This window comes from Argentina silus (assembly GCF_951799395.1).
Source record: "Argentina silus genome assembly, chromosome: 16".
Taxonomy (NCBI): domain Eukaryota; kingdom Metazoa; phylum Chordata; class Actinopteri; order Argentiniformes; family Argentinidae; genus Argentina; species Argentina silus.
This window is the reverse complement of record NC_139670.1, coordinates 13437749-13460248: the sequence shown is the minus strand read 5'-3', so window position 1 is coordinate 13460248 and position 22500 is coordinate 13437749. Positions and strand designations below refer to the sequence as shown.

At 43.7% G+C, this 22500-nt stretch overlaps 1 protein-coding gene across 3 annotated transcripts in view; it reads left to right on the top strand.

Moving 5' to 3' along the window:
* The first annotated feature begins 5474 nt into the window (after positions 1 to 5474).
* Positions 5475 to 22500, top strand: part of dock1 (dedicator of cytokinesis 1) — a 162811-nt gene continuing 145785 nt past the window's right edge. For all 3 annotated transcript variants that reach the window (XM_083687166.1, XM_083687165.1, XM_083687164.1), the window contains exon 1: positions 5475 to 5640. In XM_083687166.1, coding sequence (XP_083543292.1) covers positions 5598 to 5640 — 43 coding nt within the window. In that variant the 5' untranslated portion in view covers positions 5475 to 5597. The remainder of the gene's footprint in view (positions 5641 to 22500) is intronic.

Genomic DNA, 22500 nt, shown 5'->3' with positions numbered 1-22500 from the left:
TGAAATGGACTCAGTTATGTTCAATGTGATTCTTCACTCAGTCAGTTGCTAGAGTCCACGGGAGGACAGGGGCCAGTGTGGCAAATCAGGCCTGAAATGAGCTGTGGGGCTATCACTGCAGGAAGGCAGTAGAGACACATCTGTCTCTCCTGCTCTGTTGGAGCTGTGGTAGGACAGCTTTGGAAATGTCCCAGAACTCTAAAAAGGGCAATAACCTCAAGGATGTATCTTCATTTTCACTTGAATTTGCTCACATTGCTAAAAAAAACACAACCATGTTGGATATTAATTATACATGCCAAATGTTTGCAATTAGTGTTTGTAAGATCATTTGTGGATTTTCATAAATTGGTATGTTTTGAGCATTTCATTATTCATATATTGTTAGTGTAAAACAGAACAGCTGGTAATTAATGTAGTAGACTCTGACGATACTTACTGGACCCATTCACTCTGACAGGATGTTTCAGGAAAGTGGGGGTGATGGCTTGTTTTAATTTCACCTGTAAAATATCCAACCAGAAATAAACAAGGAATTCAACTTCACCGCATCTCTGAAGAAATGTGTTGTGTGTTCATATTTCAGTACTGACAAAAGAGTTATACTGTACAGTATGAAATAAATCAAGGACTTATAAAGAATAGACCAACACTTTTCTCACACTTAATCATACAATGCACAGCACTGCAACCCATGACATGTTGTTGGAGGTCATATGAGGCTCACATGAAACAGGACAAGTGGACATGACTGATGTCCATTGTGCATCAGTGCAGTTAATATTGTGCATCAGTGCAGTTAAGTTAGGGGTTATGACATTGACAAGCCATTACTTCAAATGCTATATAGCATCACAGCAATGGGTAAATAAATACCCATTGACTTTGTTCTATACATTGGCATGCATACTGGCTGAGCACAAAGCTCTCTCTCTCTCTCTCTCTCTCTCTCTCTCTCTCTCTCTCTCTCTCTCTCCCTCTCTCTCTCTCTCTCTCTCTCTCTCTCTGTGTTGTTTCGGCTCCAAATAGGTCGTAAACCTGTTGAGAATGCATTGAATTCCTGCAGAGTAAGCTGTTTTCAGATGATGCCAGCGCACCACCCTCTCCCTGGGTCTCTGAGAGTTGACTACTAATGGCTCTCTGTGGCTGTCTCTGTTTGCTGCCATCCCTGGCACCATGCGCCATCACCTCCATCACACATTACTCTGCCCCAGGCCTTGAGTGTTCTCTCCCCTTCTCCAAAGGGTTAGAAACACAATCAGCTTGGCTGAGAGGATTTCAATGCCAAAAAGGATGTAAATCAGACTTTCGGTCTGTACAAATGCTCCCTTTTCGCGGGTTGATACCCCTCAGATAATAGTGGGTTTTTCACAAAATGTTCTAAAGCAGGCAAAAGGCCCTTCAAAGAACGTACTGTATCCTCTAAATACATACTGTCCTCACAAAACAGCCTTCAACAATGATCTGGACAAGACAAAGACACAGTATGGGATTGGCCATAGTCTTTGATAAGAATGTAATTTTGTCATATCTCAGTCAAGGCCAATCTCTTTCTTGAGTGCACTTCTACAAAATGTGGCCTTGTAGTCTGTTCTGAACTACGCCAGGGCTCTAGGCACTGTACTCTGCTGTTAAAACAACTGTAATGTGCGTCATCATACTCAAACTGTGTTTTTGATCAAATGAAAAAGAAATGTGTGCTATGATGAAAGGCCCATGGAGACCAGAATGATTACTGCATTGAAAGGTGAGGTGGGATACTCTCCCCATTCAAAAAGTATATCAACAGTCAGCAAAATGTATATCTTCAACACACACTCGTGTGACAAACAGCATCAGAGGCAGGTCTTACCTGGCTGGCAGGGGTCTCCAAGTGGCGGCCAGGAGTGTCACTCACAATGGCCATCCTTTCGATTGGCAGCCAGCCCATTCTGACCGGGGACAGAGAGCAGAGTTTGGCCTGCTGTTTTCCAGGGGCCTGACTGATATGAGCCCTCTCCCTGCTCCCCCTGCGATCCGGAGCATGGCACAGCCCGGCCTTAAGTGACTCCCGGCTGCCCAATGAACTCTCACACAGGCTGGGGGTGCCACAAGAGGAGAGATCCCGTCTGTAGAGGGAAGGAAGACCCTGGTGGCTCAGGGAGGATCCAACCGGCTCATTGTGAAGGGTTGGCATGGACACCGTCCTGTCGTAGAAAGAGGGCACTTGATCACGGATGGACCCTCCAAATTGTCCACTCTGTAAACTCTCCAGTTGCTGCAGCCACCTGTTCATCTGACCTCCCTCGATGGCACTCTGGGGACGAGGAGTACGGGAGGTAGGGGGCACCACCTCCACCTTAGACACCAGGCTGTCCCAGTGGGCCTCATCCCCTGATCTCCTCCAGCCAGGAGCCCTGCGCAGGTGGGCAGCTGGCCCTCGGACAGCCACACTTTGGGGCTCAGGTAACCAGAAACAGCTCTCAGGTTTCAGTCCCTTCATAATGGCTCTTTACATAAGATATTAATGAGAATCCCCTGGCAGGCTCATCTCCCCTGGTTACCATCAGGCATGTCAGCAATGTGCTGCCGGGAATCAGTAGCGAAACGACGACAGAAAAGTTTCACAACCTGTTGGAGAACTAAAAGTATAAGAGACATTAATCACCATTTTATCATGACTTGGAAGCTCCAGAGTAAATAAATACACCTTCTTGATGTAGATGAAGATGAAGTACATGAAGATGATTGAAAATGTCTGAATATATGATTCAAAAATATTTACCAGAATGTCTGGGTGATGGAATGAAAATAAAACAAAAAAGTAAAAGTCATGAAAAAGCGATGGTGTCATCAGAGAGTTCCAGCTTTCCCTTGATCCATCTCTCATGCTAGCTCTCTTGCTTGATCTTGAAATAAAAGAGGTGCTACTGGTGCTGTCTCCAGCCAGGGTTCTGTGACTGTGAGGGATGCTTTGACCAAACAAAAGACTTACAGAGCAAAGGGGCTGAGCAGTAGAGAGAGAGAGACAGAGAGAGAGAGAGAGAGAGAGAGAGAGAGAGAGAATGTACCAGAATGTTTTTAGTCTAATAACTATGTCTGTAGACTTGAGACGTTAAATATTTCATACTAATTTCAAGTAAAACAGTTTGCTAGTTTCAAATGTGAAATATTTTGTAATTGCCAATATGAAATTTAAGCTTTTAGGTTTATCTAAGGTGTCAATCAAATACACAAAATTACAATACTGAAAAACCACAAACACCTTAACAAATGATTCATGAAAGAATAAGCGTAACCACTGCATAGTTAGCATAGACACCAAGCTCACCCCAGTTAATCAGTAACCCAGACACTCTCCTTTATCCGATCCCCATATCCCCAAGATCCTCTTTGTCCAAGATCTCCTGATAGTGTTGCTGCTCCTCCTCTGATCTCGTGGTTGGTGGTTGATGAAGCATTGCTGTCCTTAAGCCTCTATCCTAGACATGTGATTCCTGCAAGACTGGCTGACTGATGCCTCAGTGGCTGCCTAGTTAAGAAACTTTGGCCCGCATGATGTCCCAAAACTATATTTAATACATATTAGAGCATATTGGTCTAGAGGCTATTTTCCGTGTCCCATAATCAGATATAATTCAGAACAGATTGAACAATAAAACTGGGTTATTTCATGTACAGTAACGTCAAATTTCATGTAATGTAATGCGAAACAAAAACAAACAATTTGTAATCCCTTGAATACCTGCTTACTGGCTTTTACCCTAAAACATTCTATACTCAATCCTATACAAGAGTTATCAGAGTCTACACACAGATAGAAATCACGACTATGATTTGAGAATGAATAATTTACAAATTCACATTTTATAAACCTATCTCTGTGTAGTACCACTGTAATGCACTATGTAACAGTGTTGATATTACACAGGTATAATTCTTGACTTAAATTAGTATCATTAACGGGACACTTAACCATTTCTTTACCTCACATTCATTATAAAAGAAATTCCCCCCTATGATGTCATTGGGGGTAAAAAAAAAAAGAACACTCTAAATGCAGTGATTTTCAAAAACTACAGCCAAAAACACATTGCCCATGGCTGGAAACTCAATGTAGTTTCTAAAAATCACTGACATCAGAGGGGGAATTTACTAAGAACCTTTTCTTTTTTTACTACAGAATGTAGAAACAAGTTAAGAGTATTCACATGTATGGCGCTGGAGATAATGAATATGTGGTTAATCAAAGACTGGCATGATTACATTTTCTTCTGATCATTTTCTATCTCAGACCCTGCCACCTCAACATCAAAATGTAAAGTATTCAATTACTGCAAATGATGTGAAATAGGAACTGAATGAAAGCCACTATGCCCTCTGCTGGAAATAAATCAAAACTTTTTTTAAGCACTCATAGAAAAGATAAATCACATATGCAGTGAAAACTGTGGATTTTAACTTCAGGAGGGAAAGTTTTCTCTGAAAAGTTATTAAGGATGTCAGACTGAGTTACATAAATAAACATGAGCAGGTTCATTGGTGTGCACCGGGTGTGTCTCTCTGATGTTGCTCAGTGCTTTGAGCTTTGAGGGACAATCCTGCCTCAGATCAACATTCCACAACTATAAACATCAGGGTATCTCTGCTCATCATTAGAGGATTGGAAAGAGGGACAGATACGGGGAGGGACAGGCGTGTGTGTGTGTGTGTGTGTGTGTGTGTGTGTGAGGAGAGAGAGAGAGGGGGGTGTACCGCTTTCTAAAATGTAATTGCATTTTTGCAACCTCAACTCACTCTTTACACTAGGCATATCCAAAAGACAAAGAGACAGGATTTCATATATTCCATTTGGTATCTTTTTTTTTTAATTTATTTTTTATATGTTTATAGTGTAATTAATGAACTGTCAAGACTCCTGTGGCTGCAAACAGATATTCATATGAATGACTGGAAAAGACTAGAAACAACTGACTTTGAACTACCAATATACCAATGCAAATGTGTATAAGTGTACCGTATCTCTTTCTATTAATCATTTATTTAATAGTATATAAAGCACCGCTAATCCTGACGGAGATTTCGGTCTTTAGTCTATCCACAGTGTTATACCAGCATCAATAAGACGTATTAACTGTGTTTATTGATAGTCATGTGAACTGTGTCTATATCTGTAGGCCTATTTATTACTAGGCTACTTATTACTGTCTGATAAAATGCCACACCTGAAGTTCCCCCTGTGAAGGATATTACATTATATTATATTCTACTCTACTCTATTCTGTTATCATCTGGAATTATTCAGAATAATGCATTTCTAATAATTAGGTAACTTCCACAACTGTCACTGTACTGTTCTGATCATTTCAGGAGTGGTTATCGTTTCGATGTGTCCAGTGCAGTCACTGAATACTGACGCCTTCACCATGACAAAAAGTTTCTGGTGTGTTCAATTTCTACCCCCTTGTGGAGCATCCTGTCAGCGGTGGAAAATGGCTGCTCGATGTGGCTCTCTACACCAACAGTGAAGACAACAAAGTGTACAGAAAACTGAGGAGTGTTATCGGGAACTATTTCAACAGACACCACCTTTGTTCGGAGAAGTTTTGTTGTTAACAATGTCTCGCTGGGTACCTACAAAAAAGGAAAAGTATGGTGTTGGTAAGTAGGAAAACTTGCATGCTCTCTCGTTAGCTTGTCGTGGCTACTTTGCATCCGATTGCACAAGTTTGGGAAGAATGGTGATTATGATACGTCCCAACACTAGTGTATCCCGACATTCCCACTATAATTTGCCAAGGCCAGACTTTGATTTGTGACATTTTCCTGGAGTTATGGATGCAAATCTTGGGACTCAATTCCTTGGTGGCAGTAACAAGTTTGCCAAGTAGTTTGCATAAAGGCAAATAAAGGAATCACTGCCTTTGTGAGCGTACTGAGGACTGGGAATTGTCAGAGGCGCGCCTAGTTGCAACACTGTTTCCTGTGTTGTGGGGCCTGCGTTAGACAGCCCTGGGACTTATAACACGAGTTGTTACTGTGTATCAACTGTCCATGATTGTTGTGTAACAGCTTATAATACTCCATACCTTAACTTGACTAAATAGTGAACTTTGTTTTGTCAACTCGTATATGATTTGTTGTTGTTTCGATAGCCCAGCTCAATGTGCTCAAGCTTTGTTTCCATTTGAGCACGGCTCCACACTATCCCGTGTCTCAATCCAATGTACAACATCAAGGTAGCCGACATACAGTTCGGTCATTGTTTTATGTTATTTTGAAGCGTTAACGGAAACGTTGACACCACAAAAATGTGACAAATAGGCCGAGGTGCGTTTTGAATAGTGTAGACTAGGCTAGTGGTTCGGTATTGCCGCCCACTTTTTGGACGATACGTTTCTGTTGTTGCAGACATTATGGATGCATTCTGTTAAAAGTTTTCACGAATTCACTTATTTCATGGCATGGTCCAGATAAACCCTCAATCTGCTTACTGCATACTGCTCAACTGCATACTACGTAATTCCAAAGCAATTACTAAGATACAGTGTAACAGCAATTTAATACAATGTTTTTAATCAGTTAGGCTACTGCACAGTTACAGGCAACTTTAATCACTTTTGGAAAGTAGTTTCAAATAGCCTAGTATTTCCTTTAAAAATTATCTCACACACACAAAAAAAAAACTTTCTCAGACAGATCAGTAAACTCTCAGGACGTGATGAGTCATGTGTGAAAAGAGAACCAAGCACCACATCACTGGTACAGTATTGGACAGTATTGGTTAGGAGCAGACACTGTATGGTTAGATATCCTGTGGTGACTATGCAGATCTCATGAGCAGTATTTGAGGCCTCTCTCTTGCTCTCTATTTCTGTTGCTGCAGAAGTTCTGTGATGATATCATTTAGGCAAACAAGCTTTTGTACTACCTGAAGTTCACTTACTACAGGCCTACTACTGTATGCGTTGTCCCATTGCACCAGGCTAGTTACGGAAGACCTACTGCAGTGTCCAATTGATCTTTTATCAATTTAGTCTACAAAAGGAACAATACGTTTTGACTAAATGTCCATTCTATCAGGACTATAATGCAGTTGATGAGGAGCTCTTGGTTGAAGCACTCTGAGGTGATACTAGGGTCTACATAGCCTGATGTGGATATGTGTCATTTTGACAGAGATGATTATCAATCTGGCCTAAGGATTTGCAGCTAGACTGGGTGTGGTCTAAAGAATAACAGTAAACAATCAAATGTTACTGTCTGGGAATGATCCTCGTAACAATGGGTGTCTATAGCTATTTAGAAATGAACAAAGGGTGGGTCTGGTGAATGGAACCTTACAGAAAGGCTGAAACATGTACATTTCCCCTCCCTTAAGTTTCAAATGTGGTCTCAGGTGCATTGAGGAAGTAGAAAAGACAATGAGAATAGCCATCAGTGCAAATAAAACACATGTTCCCATAGAAGCAGAATGACTGATACTACGAACAGAAACCCTTACTTCCTTTTACTAGGATAACATCACCATAAAAGTGTCTCTTGTTGCTCAAGGTAACCAAGCTGCAAAAGATCATTGCTATACAAGTATCTAGTTTGTAGGCATTCCATATGCATTGTTTTGACAATACTCCCATTAGACATAATCTATGTTTAATATTGTATGTTTATGTACAAGCAAAGGCTGTAACAGGAACATGAAGCTCACATTAAGTGACACAACATACGTCATTTCTGATTTAGTTCTTTCCTCTTTTCACTACAGTTTAGTTTATCTATCAACACCATATACGTCAGGGACAAATCAACGTGGGAAGGCTTTACTGAATTTCTCTCTTTTTCCGCCTCTCGTATTTTCATTGTCATTGCAGTGGTAAATGTTCACATTGGCTCTCTCCCAAGCTGAAAACGTGAAGTGGAAACCTGGTCCGGAGTTGATAACTGGTTGGTTCTGCTTGGTTTCTCTTCAGGGCCCAGCATTTAAAAATGTTTAATCTGGATCAGAATGATCTGGATTCTATAATCGCCTTTTTTGCTATCTAGGATCAAATCGTTTTGGCTGATTGAGCCGGTATTTCAAAACATTATCTTGCATGTTGCTTATAAGTAAATGTATTCACTTATCTTATCTTAACTCATAATATAACACATTGACAACATTCAGCATCTCACTGGATAACTCGTATTACATTAGATGCTATTACTGATCTGTATTTAAGATGTATATTCTTTTTTCCCCAACATCTCCACCTTATTTTATTGGTTATAGTGACTTTCACCTTCTAAATCCATCCTGAATCCACTCTTCCAGTGGGATCAAGATTAACCTGATTTCGACATCAAAACTATCCTAATCACTCCCTTTGAGTTTTGAAATACGCAATAACAACATTCAATCTTGATTAAAGGTCAGATTGGATTACCAAATCCGAATCCGTATCCAAAAGATCAGAATCTTCTTTTTCCGTCTTTGAATTACCCAATTCTGCGATGTAATCCAATCCGATTGCCGAAATCGGATCAGATACGTTTTGAAATACTGGGCCCAGGTGACAGATGCCAATGGGCATGACTTTGTGGGAAAAGAAACCTCTTTGATAACAGCTTTTAACTTTTCTTGACTTGTAGTCTGGAACCATCACGGTACCCTCCGACATCCACATATTCTCACAACAGGCAGTCAGGAACTGAAACTCTGAGACAGTTGTGTTGTTCTCCTACTGTCTCAGGAGGATTGGTACTTACCTTGAGGCTACAGGCTGAACTGCCTTACTACTGTCTTGAATTCCTCAGAAATGTTCAGAATGCTTCTCATGCTCAATGCTTGTCTCCCCTTAGCCAACCCTAGGGTCAACTAATTGATGAGCAACTAATTGATGAACTTCATTCAAAGTGAAGGGTGCACTTATTAACAATATGTGTGTATATGTGTATTAAAAGCTCAGTCAATCACAATGATGATCTTGCCCCTATACCTATAATCTGTCTGCAGGCTGTTACACAGAACATTATTGATTTGTCATTGCAGTAATGGAGTTGAGTGCCATGCATTACTACACAAGTAGAATATGGACTATTCCACTTGTCATAACACAAACTGCTCAATTAACCATGCAATTACCAAAATACTATGTGTGTAACAACGTGTTGAATACATTGTTATTATGATGGAGGAAGGTTAGGCCCTGACCTATATTCACTAGACATAAAGCCACGTGAATTAATGAAATGGCAAGAAGGATGTTCCAATCAATGACTTGACCCTGAGTTAATGCTGTTACACAGCTCCCTTTGTTGTTATAGGCCAGAAATCCCAGGATAAATCAAAGAGAACTGGAGGAGTTTACAGTGCATGTTCCTCTCAAGGCAACTCCAAAATCGGATTCAGCAGGGCCGTAGGGAGGCATTGTTTTTCAGATGTTTCCCAGTCGTGTGATGAATTAATTTGAACGCCCTTTTGATGATCATTTCAAGTGGTGTGTTGTTGTTGTAAAACTGTTCGGGAACTCCTTGAAGGGAGCAACTTCTGAGAGCTGCGAGTGTAGAAAGCAGACATAGGATAAAAGAGAATGCTAAGCTACAGTGATATTCTCTAGTTGTACATATGTATGTTCTGTAGAGACTTGAGTAGAAACATACCCCCAGAACATGTGTATTCATGGGAATCTGCTCTGCGTCTCAGGGAAACCACTTGATAATTCAGCACAATATCAGATCAATTTATAGTGGAACAATTGGATGATATTGGGACAAGTGCACTGTCTGTGAAACTGGAGATTTCTCTATGGTTGTGAGGAGCCGATATTTTTGTTTATTGAAGTGCGGCCTTGGCTACCTTCCCATCAGTTTTAGCTCTGCCAGAGAAGGAAATGCCACTTCCTGAAGTTCGGTTCCCGCACATGTATCCTCTACACATAGTTGAGCCGCAGTTCCAGTCAGGAAAATCACACTGTTTCCCTGACACTCATATATATATACACACACACACACACACACACACACACACACACACACACACACACACACACACACACACACACACAGGTGTGTTATTTTAAGAACTATGATTAGAATTAAGCAGGGATGACCTTAGGTATTGTCTAAGAATGTAGAATGGCCTATCAGACGGAAATCTTATGCTGCACATTCTCTCTGAGACACTGAGAACCTTCTCCTGCCGCTGCAGCAGCATAACAATTTGTGATGCCGCCACCCAACGCTCACGAAAAACCTCCCACCCACAAATGTCGCTTTTCATGCAGTCCCCCAAGCTAACAAATATGGCAGCAATTAAAAGTCTGTCTCGTTTACACTGACTTCATCTGTTTTTTCCCCTCCCGTGGGTTTCATGTTTTCAGATTTCCATGAAGATAACAGATGACACAGTGAACCTCAGCAGTTAAATGAGTCTTTTTTTTTTTTTTTTTTTTTTTTTTTTAATCTTTTTTCTTTTTTTTCTTTTTTTTAATATGACAGCAGTTGTCAGGCAATTCATTCAGTCAATAAATGTTTGAATGTCTGTTGTCTAATTAACACACAATCAAAGCTTCACGGGGAGTGTCGCGATTCAGAATGTCATTTTGTGTTGTTGTAATTGATCTGACAAAAGCAGTGGCATTATACCTCAAAGAGAGAAATACATAACAGCAGCTATAACTACATAGTGCCATAATGAGTCATCTGTGCCATAATGAGTCATCTGCGCTAATATGCACATTGTACCATTGAGAGAAAAACTATCCAAGAAAATAATATATATATATATATATATATATATATATATATATATATATATATAAACAAAATAATGCTTTTACTGGAGGGAAGGAAGGAGGGAGGGAGGGAGGGAGGGAGGGAATAAAGGATGCTGAGAGCACTGGATGAATAATAGAGAATATGTCAAGAGGGTAAAAATAGTGTTTTAATCAGCGTTAGGCTGTCTGTAACAGCCAGGTGCGTCTTGGGGTTTATGCTGCTGCGCTTAGTGCTATGCTTCAGAATAAACAGCTTCACCACAAATGCGCTTGCCTTTTGCGGTTGAGTGTAGTGAGACCGGTCCTTTCGCCTGTGATCACAGCGCATTTATTTAAAGAACGACACATCCTTCCTCAGGAAGCGTCACCTATATGCTCCGTCTATAAGACTCAGTTCTCACCTAATGCCTATAAATTACCTGTAAATTACCAGTTCAATTCGTAGTACAACATGTTCTATGTGTTTCCAGGTATGTTTAGAACTCCGCGAATTACAGTTAACCGATATGATGCATCAGATATGCATAATAACCTATCCGAATAAATGCACATCAGTGGCTGTTTGACTTGTAGAATTCAGTGGTATGCAGTGGTATGTATCTGTGGTATGCAGCATACTGTATCTCAAATTCAACGTGATTGTCACCGTCTGTTGTCTTGACCTGTGTGACATTTTCCCACTTGATGTAATGGTGCGGTACGGCCCACATCATGTCCTGTAGTTGTGTTGTGTCACACGTGCTGTTGACACAACATACAAATAGATCTTCTTTCTTTCTTTCGTCCGAGTCTGGCTATGAGATGAAAGATTTCTGGTCACACTACCACCTTCTAATCTCACCTATGTGTGAGGTCTGTTTAGGCCAAATGCTCTGACGCAAGCTACAGTACATGGTCAGTGTGTTGAGGTGGCCGTCATGCACCTTTCCTTTGGCTTTGCATTTGCACGGTTATGGAGTGGAGCTGGTTCTGTGATTACACATGGAATTAGGACTGTAATAATAATAACAAATTATTTTATGTTTGACTACATATACCATGTATCTACTATGTACTGTAGACACAGATACAGTATAGGGGCAACCCTAATGTAAAGTTTACTTTATTTTGTACTTTATTTATAGTCAATCTCCCAATGAATTCAATCATGTCTGACTTATGGGCTTTGCTTTCTTGCATTGTAATTCTAACAGTAGCCTATAGCTCCTGGTGGCTTGCTGTGTGGAAGCTCATAAGACAAACGACAGATGCTTGATTTAATTAGTGCTAAAGTGATTCCATGCTGCTATAGGCCCATTCCTCCACTTGCTCCCCATTGACTCAAAGGTAGCGCTTCTCTCCTGTTGGCTAGCTGGCTCACCCAAGTGTCAGCCTGTCAGTTGAAGACAGGAGAAAGCTTAAGTGACCATGACAAGTGGCTTTGGATTACATGTGCCCTATGGGGAGTGGGTCTGCCTTAAATAATATACTGATATACTGATAATATACTAATACTAATAGCTTTTGAGTATGAAACTTGGTCCAGGGATCAGTGTGTAAGTCTCTGCATAACTACTTTGTTGTGAGACGCCCTCCTCCCACACACACCACCACTGTGTGTGTGTTTGTGTGTGAGTGTGTGTGTGTGTGTGGTCATCAGTGACAGACAGCCCCCCCCCCCCCCCCCTCCCTTCCCAGAGAGACCTCAAGAGTCCCATCCCTATCGATCTGCTATGCCAAACAGCCTGTCTGTATTGTCTGACTGAGGCCTGCTGGGCCACTCTCACCACTGGACAGATGGCTTAAGCAGAGTCCATATCAACACGAGACAACGGGTCATTTACACACACACATGTTTTGCATATGTACCGATACAACCTTTATGGATTGTATCCTATTATTTGGTGGGTCATGATTTGATCAAAAGAAGGTATTCAACCTTTTATATCCCATTAGCACTGAAACATAGGGTGAACCCCACTGATGGAGTACTAGCTGAGATGAGCATGGCTGTGTTGAGCCCTAGTGTTGTGGAGGCAGAGCCAGAGCCAGTCGTTGGTTATTACAGAGGCAGTCAGCCAGAGTGGAGCAGGAGCAAAGAGCAGCTGAGCTACTGACGTACAGTAGTCCTGCCAGCGTGGGGGAGCTGACACGGGGAGACCCGTCTGTTCCTCAGGGTGAACCACAGGCCAATGGAAAAGCTTCCTGGGAAAAACCCTGCTTAATGAGTACATGAAACAAAGTCCAGCTCCAATCTGCTCACCAGCATGACTGGGCGTTTTTAATCTGGTTCCCTACTGCATCGTTCTTGCATTCAAAATATGATGTCTATGTACTGTAGCTGTTTAAAAAAAAAAGAAAGAAAAGTTTTATCATGCACCCACATGCTTGGCTTTTCCTTCATTGTATAAGAAAAAAAACATACACTCCCTACAAACTGTGGAAATGTCAGAGTCGAAGAATGAAGTCCCGACCAAAACCAGTTGACAGACCTGAATGCCACGTCTCCGGGGTTCTTCCAGAACGCAGACTGCCTATTTAGTCTTGCATTAGTCACCTTTAAAACAGGCCTGAGAGTGGCTGGTGTTTGGACCCGGGAAGCGAGGTGGCTGTCATAGCTGTCTGCGGCGGGGGGCTGTGGTTGGCGTGTGCGGGGGGGGGGGGAGACAGCCATTCAGTTGTGCTGCCTGGCGTTTGATGAAATGGCCTTTTGTATGCGTTTGTGTCTGTGTGTGTCTGTGTGTGTCTGTGTGTGTGTGTGTGTGTGTGTGTGTGTGTGTGTGTGTGTGTGTGTGTGTGTGTGTGTGTGTGTGTGTGTGTGCATGGCTAAATACTTGATAAATAAGAGCAGAGCGCAGATGGCGCAGTGCAGTGCTAGGGAAGTGTTGGGTGATTTATAGTGACTGACAGCTCTGTTGTGGTATGATCTTTTGGGACTCAAATGAATTCATCTCCAAAGCTGGAGCTGACACCTCTGTCTCTTTTGTTTCAGGGGAAAAAAAAGTTGACGTGGGGTGTATTAATTCTTTTGATATGGTCTCACAAGATATATATATATATATATATATTCTGAGTCTTTTGCTACCCCCAAGAGAGCTGTCATTGACATATTAAGCAGTCAAAATGTTTGCCTCCATGAGTCATGCAGTGGCTATTAAGATGCAGGATACCAATGTTGGCAAGCTCATTTGAAGTGTGCCTTAGTTGAGCGAATGGCCACAAAAGTGTTATGCACTGTGTACAGCACTTCAAAGAAAACATTGGTTTCACCCATTTTCCATCAAGATACAGTCAGATTTAACTCCTCTATTATTAACGTCACACGTCTACTTGAATAACTTGTGAAACTGGAAGCACCCGTATTTGAACCGCCACATACCAGAATGTGTGATTTACCAGAGCGAGTGGCCATAAATAAGGCTAGGTTTAACTGCTGGTAAGTTATCCCCAATGTCTCCACCGAGACAGTGAGAGCTCTTCAAAAGCAATTATGAAGCCAGATTAATGAACGGCTACGGCTAATTTACTCCCTGGATTTACAATCTAATACTGAATAGGAAATAAATGGTATTAAGTATGCACAAATCATGACTCTCTCCACTCTGTTCTCATATGGGTATTGTAGCAAAAGGGATGAATAAGCCTGGAGTGCCATGGTGGACCAAATCAGTGACCCACTTCAAACAGGCCTGATACCAGGTGTTGAGTATGAGTCATGCCAACTAATTTACACTGTAGCCCTTGGAATAACATACACACATACACACACACACACACACACACACACACACACACAGTGTCCTCACCCGCTACAACCAGGAACGTTCTGCACCAAGTCCAAGGCCCCAGTGTCTCATTAGACACTTTGATAGGCCACAATATATTGCATTTTGATAGGCCACGAGATATTGTCGTCAATGAATGAAACGAACCCGTGCTCTCTCAAAATTATCCCGCTGTCACTCATCCTGGCGTTTGCAGTGTGTTTTCTGCCCGGAGATATAAAAGAAACGTCCAATTAAGGAGAATGGAGTGTGTCCTGCGAGTTCATCCCAGGGTCTTAAAGAATCCTAAAGGCAAGCGGATTATTGGACCTGTGGGTTCACTTTCGTCGCTCACTGTCTATTCTCCAGTGGCAGAGAGGTTCTTCTGGGCGTTCAAGCAGCGCAATGGAACATTCAGGAGGTTAATTACTTCCCTCCATCTCATCTGTTTTAAAACACAACTTTCCCGGAGATTTGCATGAACTTCTAGAAAGCTCTGTGTGTTTGGTAAATCGGGGGAATTAGACCTAGCTTTAGCCTAGATTCCAGGTAAAATACTTTGCAGGTGTGTATTAGTTCCCTCCACTCTTTCTGTTCTGTTTGCTATCCAGCGATTCCCTTTGTTTATCCTCCTTGTGAAATGCACACTTAGAATATGAATGTAGAGAGGCCTTGCTGCTCCTCTGTCTCAAAAGGCTGTTTGCTACGCACTCTTACGTAGGCGGTAACATCAGAGGTAGCTACAGGAGCAGCAGCCTCGGCTTACATCAGAAACTTGTAACCTTCTCCCTGTCTGACAGACGTAGAGCTGATCTCAGAAGCCGCGCTCTCCTTATTTCATTATCGCTTTGACGAAGGTTGATTGCCTCGAATTCCGTGTCTGACTATGCCAAAATCCATAGTGTGAAGGCTTGGACTTTTTGTAGTATAATCTCATCCTGCGGTTGTGTTGTACTTGGCTGCTGCCTCATATAGGCCCTCACTGAACTTTGTGGCAGAAAGTGTCTTCAAATAGAGTTTAAAGTAAAACTTGCTGAGTCAATTAAAGTAACACTGCAAATATTTAAACATGATTATCCCCTCATTAAAATTCCTATCACTGGAGATGTATTACAGCCTGCTAATTAATAGGATACACCTTGCTCTGCCAAAAGGCTAATCTTTGTGGATTCAGCCGAATACTTCAATTTACTCATAGTTGTCTGTGCAATGGTGTGGAAGGTACTGTATAATTACTGGGGACCTTTTGACCCATCACTGGCTGCCTGAACTCTAAATTTAATGTGACAAAATCAAAGTTATGGTCGGGAACAGAAACACAAGGATTCCGGATACCCTTGTCCCAGAGAAGATAATTAGAAAATCTATGTTTGGAAATATAAACAAGCTAATTAATGGTAAGATTTCCCTCCTCCTCCTCATCCACAATGACTTGCCCACCTCCTAGAATCGTTCCAATCTTTTCATTAAAAAATGAATTGATGTTTTTTCTCATAGTTTTCCAGTTGTATTGGTGAAGTGGGCTTGCAAATGAGCTGCGTTTAGACAGGATTTCAGAAGCACTTATGCCTCATCTGAGAACCTAGAGTACTGCAGACTCACTCTGTACTGTAGGTACAGTACAAGCTCTCCATTACTTTCCTGGCGCAATATCCACCGCATTCCCAGCATCAACACTGAAACATTATTGGGAGAAAAGCTCTCTGACGAGCAAAGCTACACTGCTATCTCTGTTGTTTGGGCAAGAGGAGGAGGTTCAATTAAGAAAATGAGTCTTCTAACCTCTGTAGTAGCAGAAGAATGTGATTTATTGGACCCACAATATGTCTGAACTTAGGGCTGGCATTTTAACTCAGTCTCAGTGTTGGCGTAAGTCCTGCCAAGTGGCATTAGCAAGGCTGGCATCTATGCATGTTAGCACTTAGCGACTTCTGCACCTGCTCCTCCTCTCACCTTCTCACTTCCCCGTTCTTCTCAGTCCCACACCCCCTCCTTTAAGCTACGCTTCAGTGCATTAGCGTCCTGGAAGACTTGGTTATTTTCATCTATCACACGACATCTCTGGCAAAGGGACTCTCCCAGTTTCCTGTGATGATGAAACATGTTTTCCTTCGGAGAAGAAGTGGAAAATAAGATGGCTTCCTATTGTAACTGAGTGCCTTGCCTTGGCAGTATATCTTGTTTCTCTTCATCGAGGCATAAAACTGGCCTGACTAGTTGTTTTTCCCCTTCAGCTGTCGGCTTAATTTCAGGTTAATTGCTGGTTCACTATCTCTGCTCTCTCCCTGTCCAGATAAACCCACTGGGCTGAAGTGTGTAATTGATTTAGGAGGAACCCAGGCGATTCCGTTGGTCTTTGAAGGTGTGGAGCTCTTTGTCTGTGCTCCGCTCCTAATGAAAGTAATCCGGTCTCCATCTGAATGCCTAAACCCCTGCATTAGGACCCATTAGAGAAGAACTTGAAAATAATGATCAGGTATTATCTACCTTCCCGGCATGAGCTGTGTATGGATATTCGCTGATTGTATTGTCTCAGTGTGTATGCCGTGGCTGATCCATCTGCTGAGCAGCACACCTGAATATAATAATTCATTTTTTTCTAGATTTTCTAGTTGTTGTTGTTTTTTTTAATCAAACTTGTAGTGCAGGTTCCTAGTCTGTCCTTGCCTTCAGTAATGTAGGCATATACCAGTTAGTTACAGTCAATTGTAAAACATCTCAGAAACATTTCAAGATCCGGTATGTAACATTCAAGCTTTCTAAAAGCATCTTAATGATTGTGATGACTGTTTAATCGGCAGCGAACCTTGAACTAAATATTTAATTTACGTATCCGGCAAAATCACTTAGTCTAAAAGGGAGTGTCCTACCTGTCACTCGGTTTGCATATAAACATGCTGTTACTGCCAGGGGTGTATCAGCCGTAACCGTGGACTGCATGACGCAGGTTTGTTTACTCTCATGAAGAGAGCGGAATATACCACTTTGATAAAGTTTGTCTTGGGGAGGGGGAGGGCTGGAATAAAGCATTACTGGACATTAGAGTGGCTGGCAACTGTTAACTGTGTTAAGAATGCTTTTCACAGTACATTGTTGTATTTTTTTGTAAATTAAATAGACTGAGTTTAACAAAAAAAAATTCAGTGGACCATCAAACTGTCACAAGTTAGATTGAAGCAAATGACTTCATGTCAAATACTCACACACACACACGCACACACACACACACACACTATTGTGCGTACCACAACCACACTTCCTGGCTCAGATTATTTCCTTTCCTATTGCTCTCTCCAACATGGCTTGGTTTACGAAAAGCAATCTGAACTGCAGATATCGGTATCGGACCCAAAAATCCAGTATTGGTCGGGCTCTAATTCTTAATTATTATCGGGCTCTTATTAGTATAATTAGAACAGAATTTTGCTGCGGTGGCCAGAAGTGGCAATTTTCCAACAGACTTACGCCCTTGCTCCTTAAACATGAACATGCCCTTCCACTGTACCTGTATGGACTGTGTTAGGTACTGTCGCTGTGCGTCAGCATGTTAATACAGGGTTGTATCTAGAGGTATTGTGGAAACTTGACCTACGGTAGGTCTCTATTTCCACTGCAGGCTGGAATAGCAATTCTCAACAAGTCCACTTCAGCTCTGTGTAGCACAGTGCATGTTGTCTGTTTTTGTTTTCAGACGAGAGCGAGCGTTGGAGAGAGAGGCTTGTTTGAGGAGCGTCACAGGCAGCCTTTTACTGCAGCAGAAGGCCTGAGCCAGTCCCCGTCCCCCCCTGTCCCCCGTCCCCCCCCCATCCCTCCCCCCCCCCATCCCTCCCTCCCCCCATCCCTCCCTCCCCCCATCCCTCCCTCCCCAGGGTGCTGTTACCCTCGTTATCCTAACAACACATGGCAGGTCCCTGAAGGATACCTGTCAACTCCACACAATGCCTCGCTGCTGCCAAGCCTCACCAGTGCATGTCTGTCTCTGTCTGTCTGTCTGTCTGTCTGTCTGTCTGTGTCTGTCTGTCTGTCTGTCAGTAAGGGGGAGGGGGGGGGGGGGAGGGTATTCAGCTCACACTGCTAGACAGGCAGTGAGATAATGACTCAGGGAAAAGTCCCTGTTCTAAAGTCGGGTCTACGACTTACTGGACCTGGCCCTTAGAGTGGACTCTGACCCAGAACAGTCCTCTGCTCTGATTTCCTGACACAGCCTGTCCACTGATGCACCAGTAGATCTCTCTGAATCCGAGTGTTTCACTTATTTCCTATTCTATCCAATCCTCTTGGGATGAGATCCTGATAAAAAAAAAAAAAAAAAATCAAAAAAGCTGGTGTGGACCGTAACACCTCTCAGACCTGCCATAGAGACACACCTGGAGAGCTGACTGAAGCAGGTAATGGCCTCTTTTCAATCCCCCCCGCCTAGAAGGGACCACTCTCACTGCCCCGCCGTGTGTGCTTAGTGAACTTTTTGTCCATCCCTTAAGCACTACATTAAACATATTCTCTGTGACTCAGTTATTGCCCTCTCCCTCGCTTGCTCGCTCTCTCTCTCTCTCTCTCGCTCTCTCTCTCTCTCTCTCTCTCTCTCCCTGCTGATTGAGCCTCCTACTCCCTATTAGGTGAGACTATCAGATCAGTCAGAGCGCCAGGCTCACGGCAGGGCAGAGCAGGGAGGGCACTTGGCTCCCACTGGCCGCCTGCCGCGGTCTCAGTCTCCGTCTCTGTCTGCTCCTCAATGAGCTTCTTTCACACACAGACCCGGGGGCCCTGTCCTCCGCTGTGACTTCACCCCCCCCCCCCCCCCCCCCTCCCCAAGAGGGGGCTGCTCGTTTGGGCTCCTCCTCCTCTCTGTCTCTCTTTCTGTCTCTCTCTCTCCCTTTTTACATCATTTCCTCTTTCCATCTTTCTCTCTCTCTCTCTCTCTCTTTCCCTCCCTCTCTCTCTCTCTCCTTCATCTCGCACTCCCCCTCCACCCCCCTCCCTGTCCACCCACTTGTCTTTTGGGTGTAATAATATGTTGTACCGAGCACAGTTTAGTGAAGGTTATTAGTGAGCCATAGTGTTGCATTACAATCAGGCCAGTGTTTAGTCAGGGCCTGTGTAATTGTGGGAGGGTGTAAGCGAAGGGCTAAGTGGATGGGTATATAATCTGAATCCTGACTCGTTTCCCACTGAAGATAAGGCCTGTATCCTCCCTCCGTTACATATGGTAATGAGCCTACTATTTCCTCATTTCCAGGAAAATCATTTGCATTCCACACCCGTGGGAAAATGGCCCTCTTCCTCCTTGATGTTTATTGCATAATTGACATCCATATTCGCATGGGTGTAGGAAATGTGCATTTATGAATAACTAAATAGTTGTCAGTCAATCCCCGATGATGGTTGTCATTTAGCATGCTTGCCCTGCATGTGGTTTCTATGCCCATGTTGTAATCGCACCGATTGCTGAAACGAGTTTTTTTACAATGTTCACGGCTCCCAGACCACCCGTGTCGGGAATGATGACGACGACGATGATGATGATGATGATGATGATGATGATGAGGGCGGATGAAAAAAAAGCAACGCTTCACTCACATCTCCATAATCACATGGTGTTTGTTTATAGGCTCCTGTCTTTCAGCACCTGCTCGTTGGATAATAAGCAACATCAGCACTGTGACCCAGTTGCAAACACAAACACAAGCACCAGGGGCATGATAGGGGTGGGGTGTGTGTGTGTGTGTGTGTGTGTGTGTGTGGGGGGGGGGGGGGGGGGGGGGGGTTTCTGGCTACTCTTAATGTAAAATCAAATTTTAATTGAGTCCCCCCGTGCCCAGCACCCGCTACCCCCCCCCCCCACCCCACCCCACCCCACCCCATCTACTGAATAGGCTGCTTTCTGACTCATGTTCAGAGATTAATCCCCCCCCCTCCCTTTTGTTTGGGTTGTTTTCTCTCCCCCTGTAGGTTCCTTTTGTGTCTCGCCGTGTCACCGCTGAACTCATGTCCCTGAGCCATTGTTACAGCTCTCCCTCTCATAGCCGCGGCTCCCGCATTCTGGTACATTCGCTGGGCTCGCTGGATTGTTCCAGGGATAGAATACACACACGCGCACGCACGCGTACACAGAGACACACACACACACACACAAAACACACACACACATGCAGAGACACACACACACACACACACACACACACACACATACTCTAAAATAAGAAAACAAGCCTGAAATGAAACTGGCAGGCAGTGGAAGTGATTTGATTACATTTCAAGGAACTCCCCCTCCCTGGGAATCTGGAGGTCATTGATTGATTGATTGATACAGGGCTGCTCACAACTCATGTCATGTCCAGGAGAATAATGCTAGGTCACGGATCCACTTCCCTCTCTTGCCACACTGCACATATCTACAGATATGATGCTACACACACACACACAGTGCAAACACACACACACACACACACACAAACACGTGTACACACGCACACACCGCGCAAACACACACTCTCACACAAACACGTGCGCATGCACACATACACACATACACAAACACGTGTTCACACACACACACACACACACACACACACACACACACACACACACACACAACCACTGCAGGGGGCTGGGTCCTCACCTGGCAGAAGAATCATCCCTCATAGAAAAACAGGGAAATGAAAGCAGAGTGTGTGTCTGTGAGCTCAGAGAAACAATAGTGAGGGATTGTGAGAGAGACGGACCAAAGGAGAACAATGAACAGAGAGAAGACAGAGAGGCATCCTACAAGTCAGTCAGTCAGTCAGTCAGTCAGTCAGTCAGTGGAGTAGACGCCTTGCATGGATAATTGGTTTAATGGCCGTTCTCCTGGCTGTCCTAAACACCAGCATGATTAACAGGAAACCGCTTAATGAGGGGCTTCAGGGGGGCAGCAGTGTTCTGCTCCTCTGATTGCACGGTGTCACGTAGGCAGCTCAGCCCTCTGTCAGTGTCTGCTGCGCTCCGCAGGCCTGATTGAGATGGAGCAGGCCACGCTGGGGGGGTGGGGGTGGTGGGGGGGGGGTACTGGACTGTAGTGGCAACAGGCTGATCTGAGTGGGAGGTCTGTTTGAACCCACAGAGGCCACTTGAACCGGACTGACCATAATGGTAAGCGTGAACTCACTGAACTCATTCATGTATTATACTTGGGAGTCAGCAGAAAAAAGAAAAAAAAAAAAAAAAAAAGCGAGAGAAAAAACCCCAAAACAGAGTAAAAGCGGTAATTACACACTGATCCCGTGAGGCTTATTGTCCTCAGAAAACTCACACGGTAAAGAAAATATCCAATATTTTACCTCACTGTAAGCTGCCAGCTCATTTTGGATAGGAACAATAAGCTTCACTGGATGTCGGGGGGGAGTTTCAGACTGAAGGAAAAAGCCGATTTACTTAGACGAGGCCAGCATGGTGGTGTCTGGGTGGCAGAGGACCTGCGGAGAGGGACCCTTTTAATTATACTGTCATTCACCTCAGTAAACTTCCAGAGATGCGGCTCTGCGTGCCATGCCAGCCCCTCTGCAGGATAGCGATCTGAGAGAGACTTGTTCCTCCCACACACACACACACACACACACACACACACGCACACACACACAGACACCTGCCTCATTATTCCCTGCAGGTGTCCGCCTCCCCTCCACACACGCACCCACGTCACCACGGTCACCTGTCACGTTGTCACACCCCCTGTGTGTGTGTGTGTGTGTGTGTGTGTGTGTGATAACAGAGTCACGTTCCTCACACACACGTTTCTGTTGGTGGCGCCGGTGGCGGCTGTTGATGTGACATGCTGTTAACCCGGCCATGATGATGAGAGGGAGTGTGTGGGAGTGCATTGTGTTATGGGAGCCTGACCTTCACACGCTGAGGGAGGTCTGAGACTGGGGATGGGGGGGTGGAGGGCTGGGGGAGGGGGGGTGACGACGACGACGACGACTAGGTGCAGCTTCATTAGTCTGGATCCTGACGGAAATCGAAGTCGTGGGTCCGATCTGACCACCAAC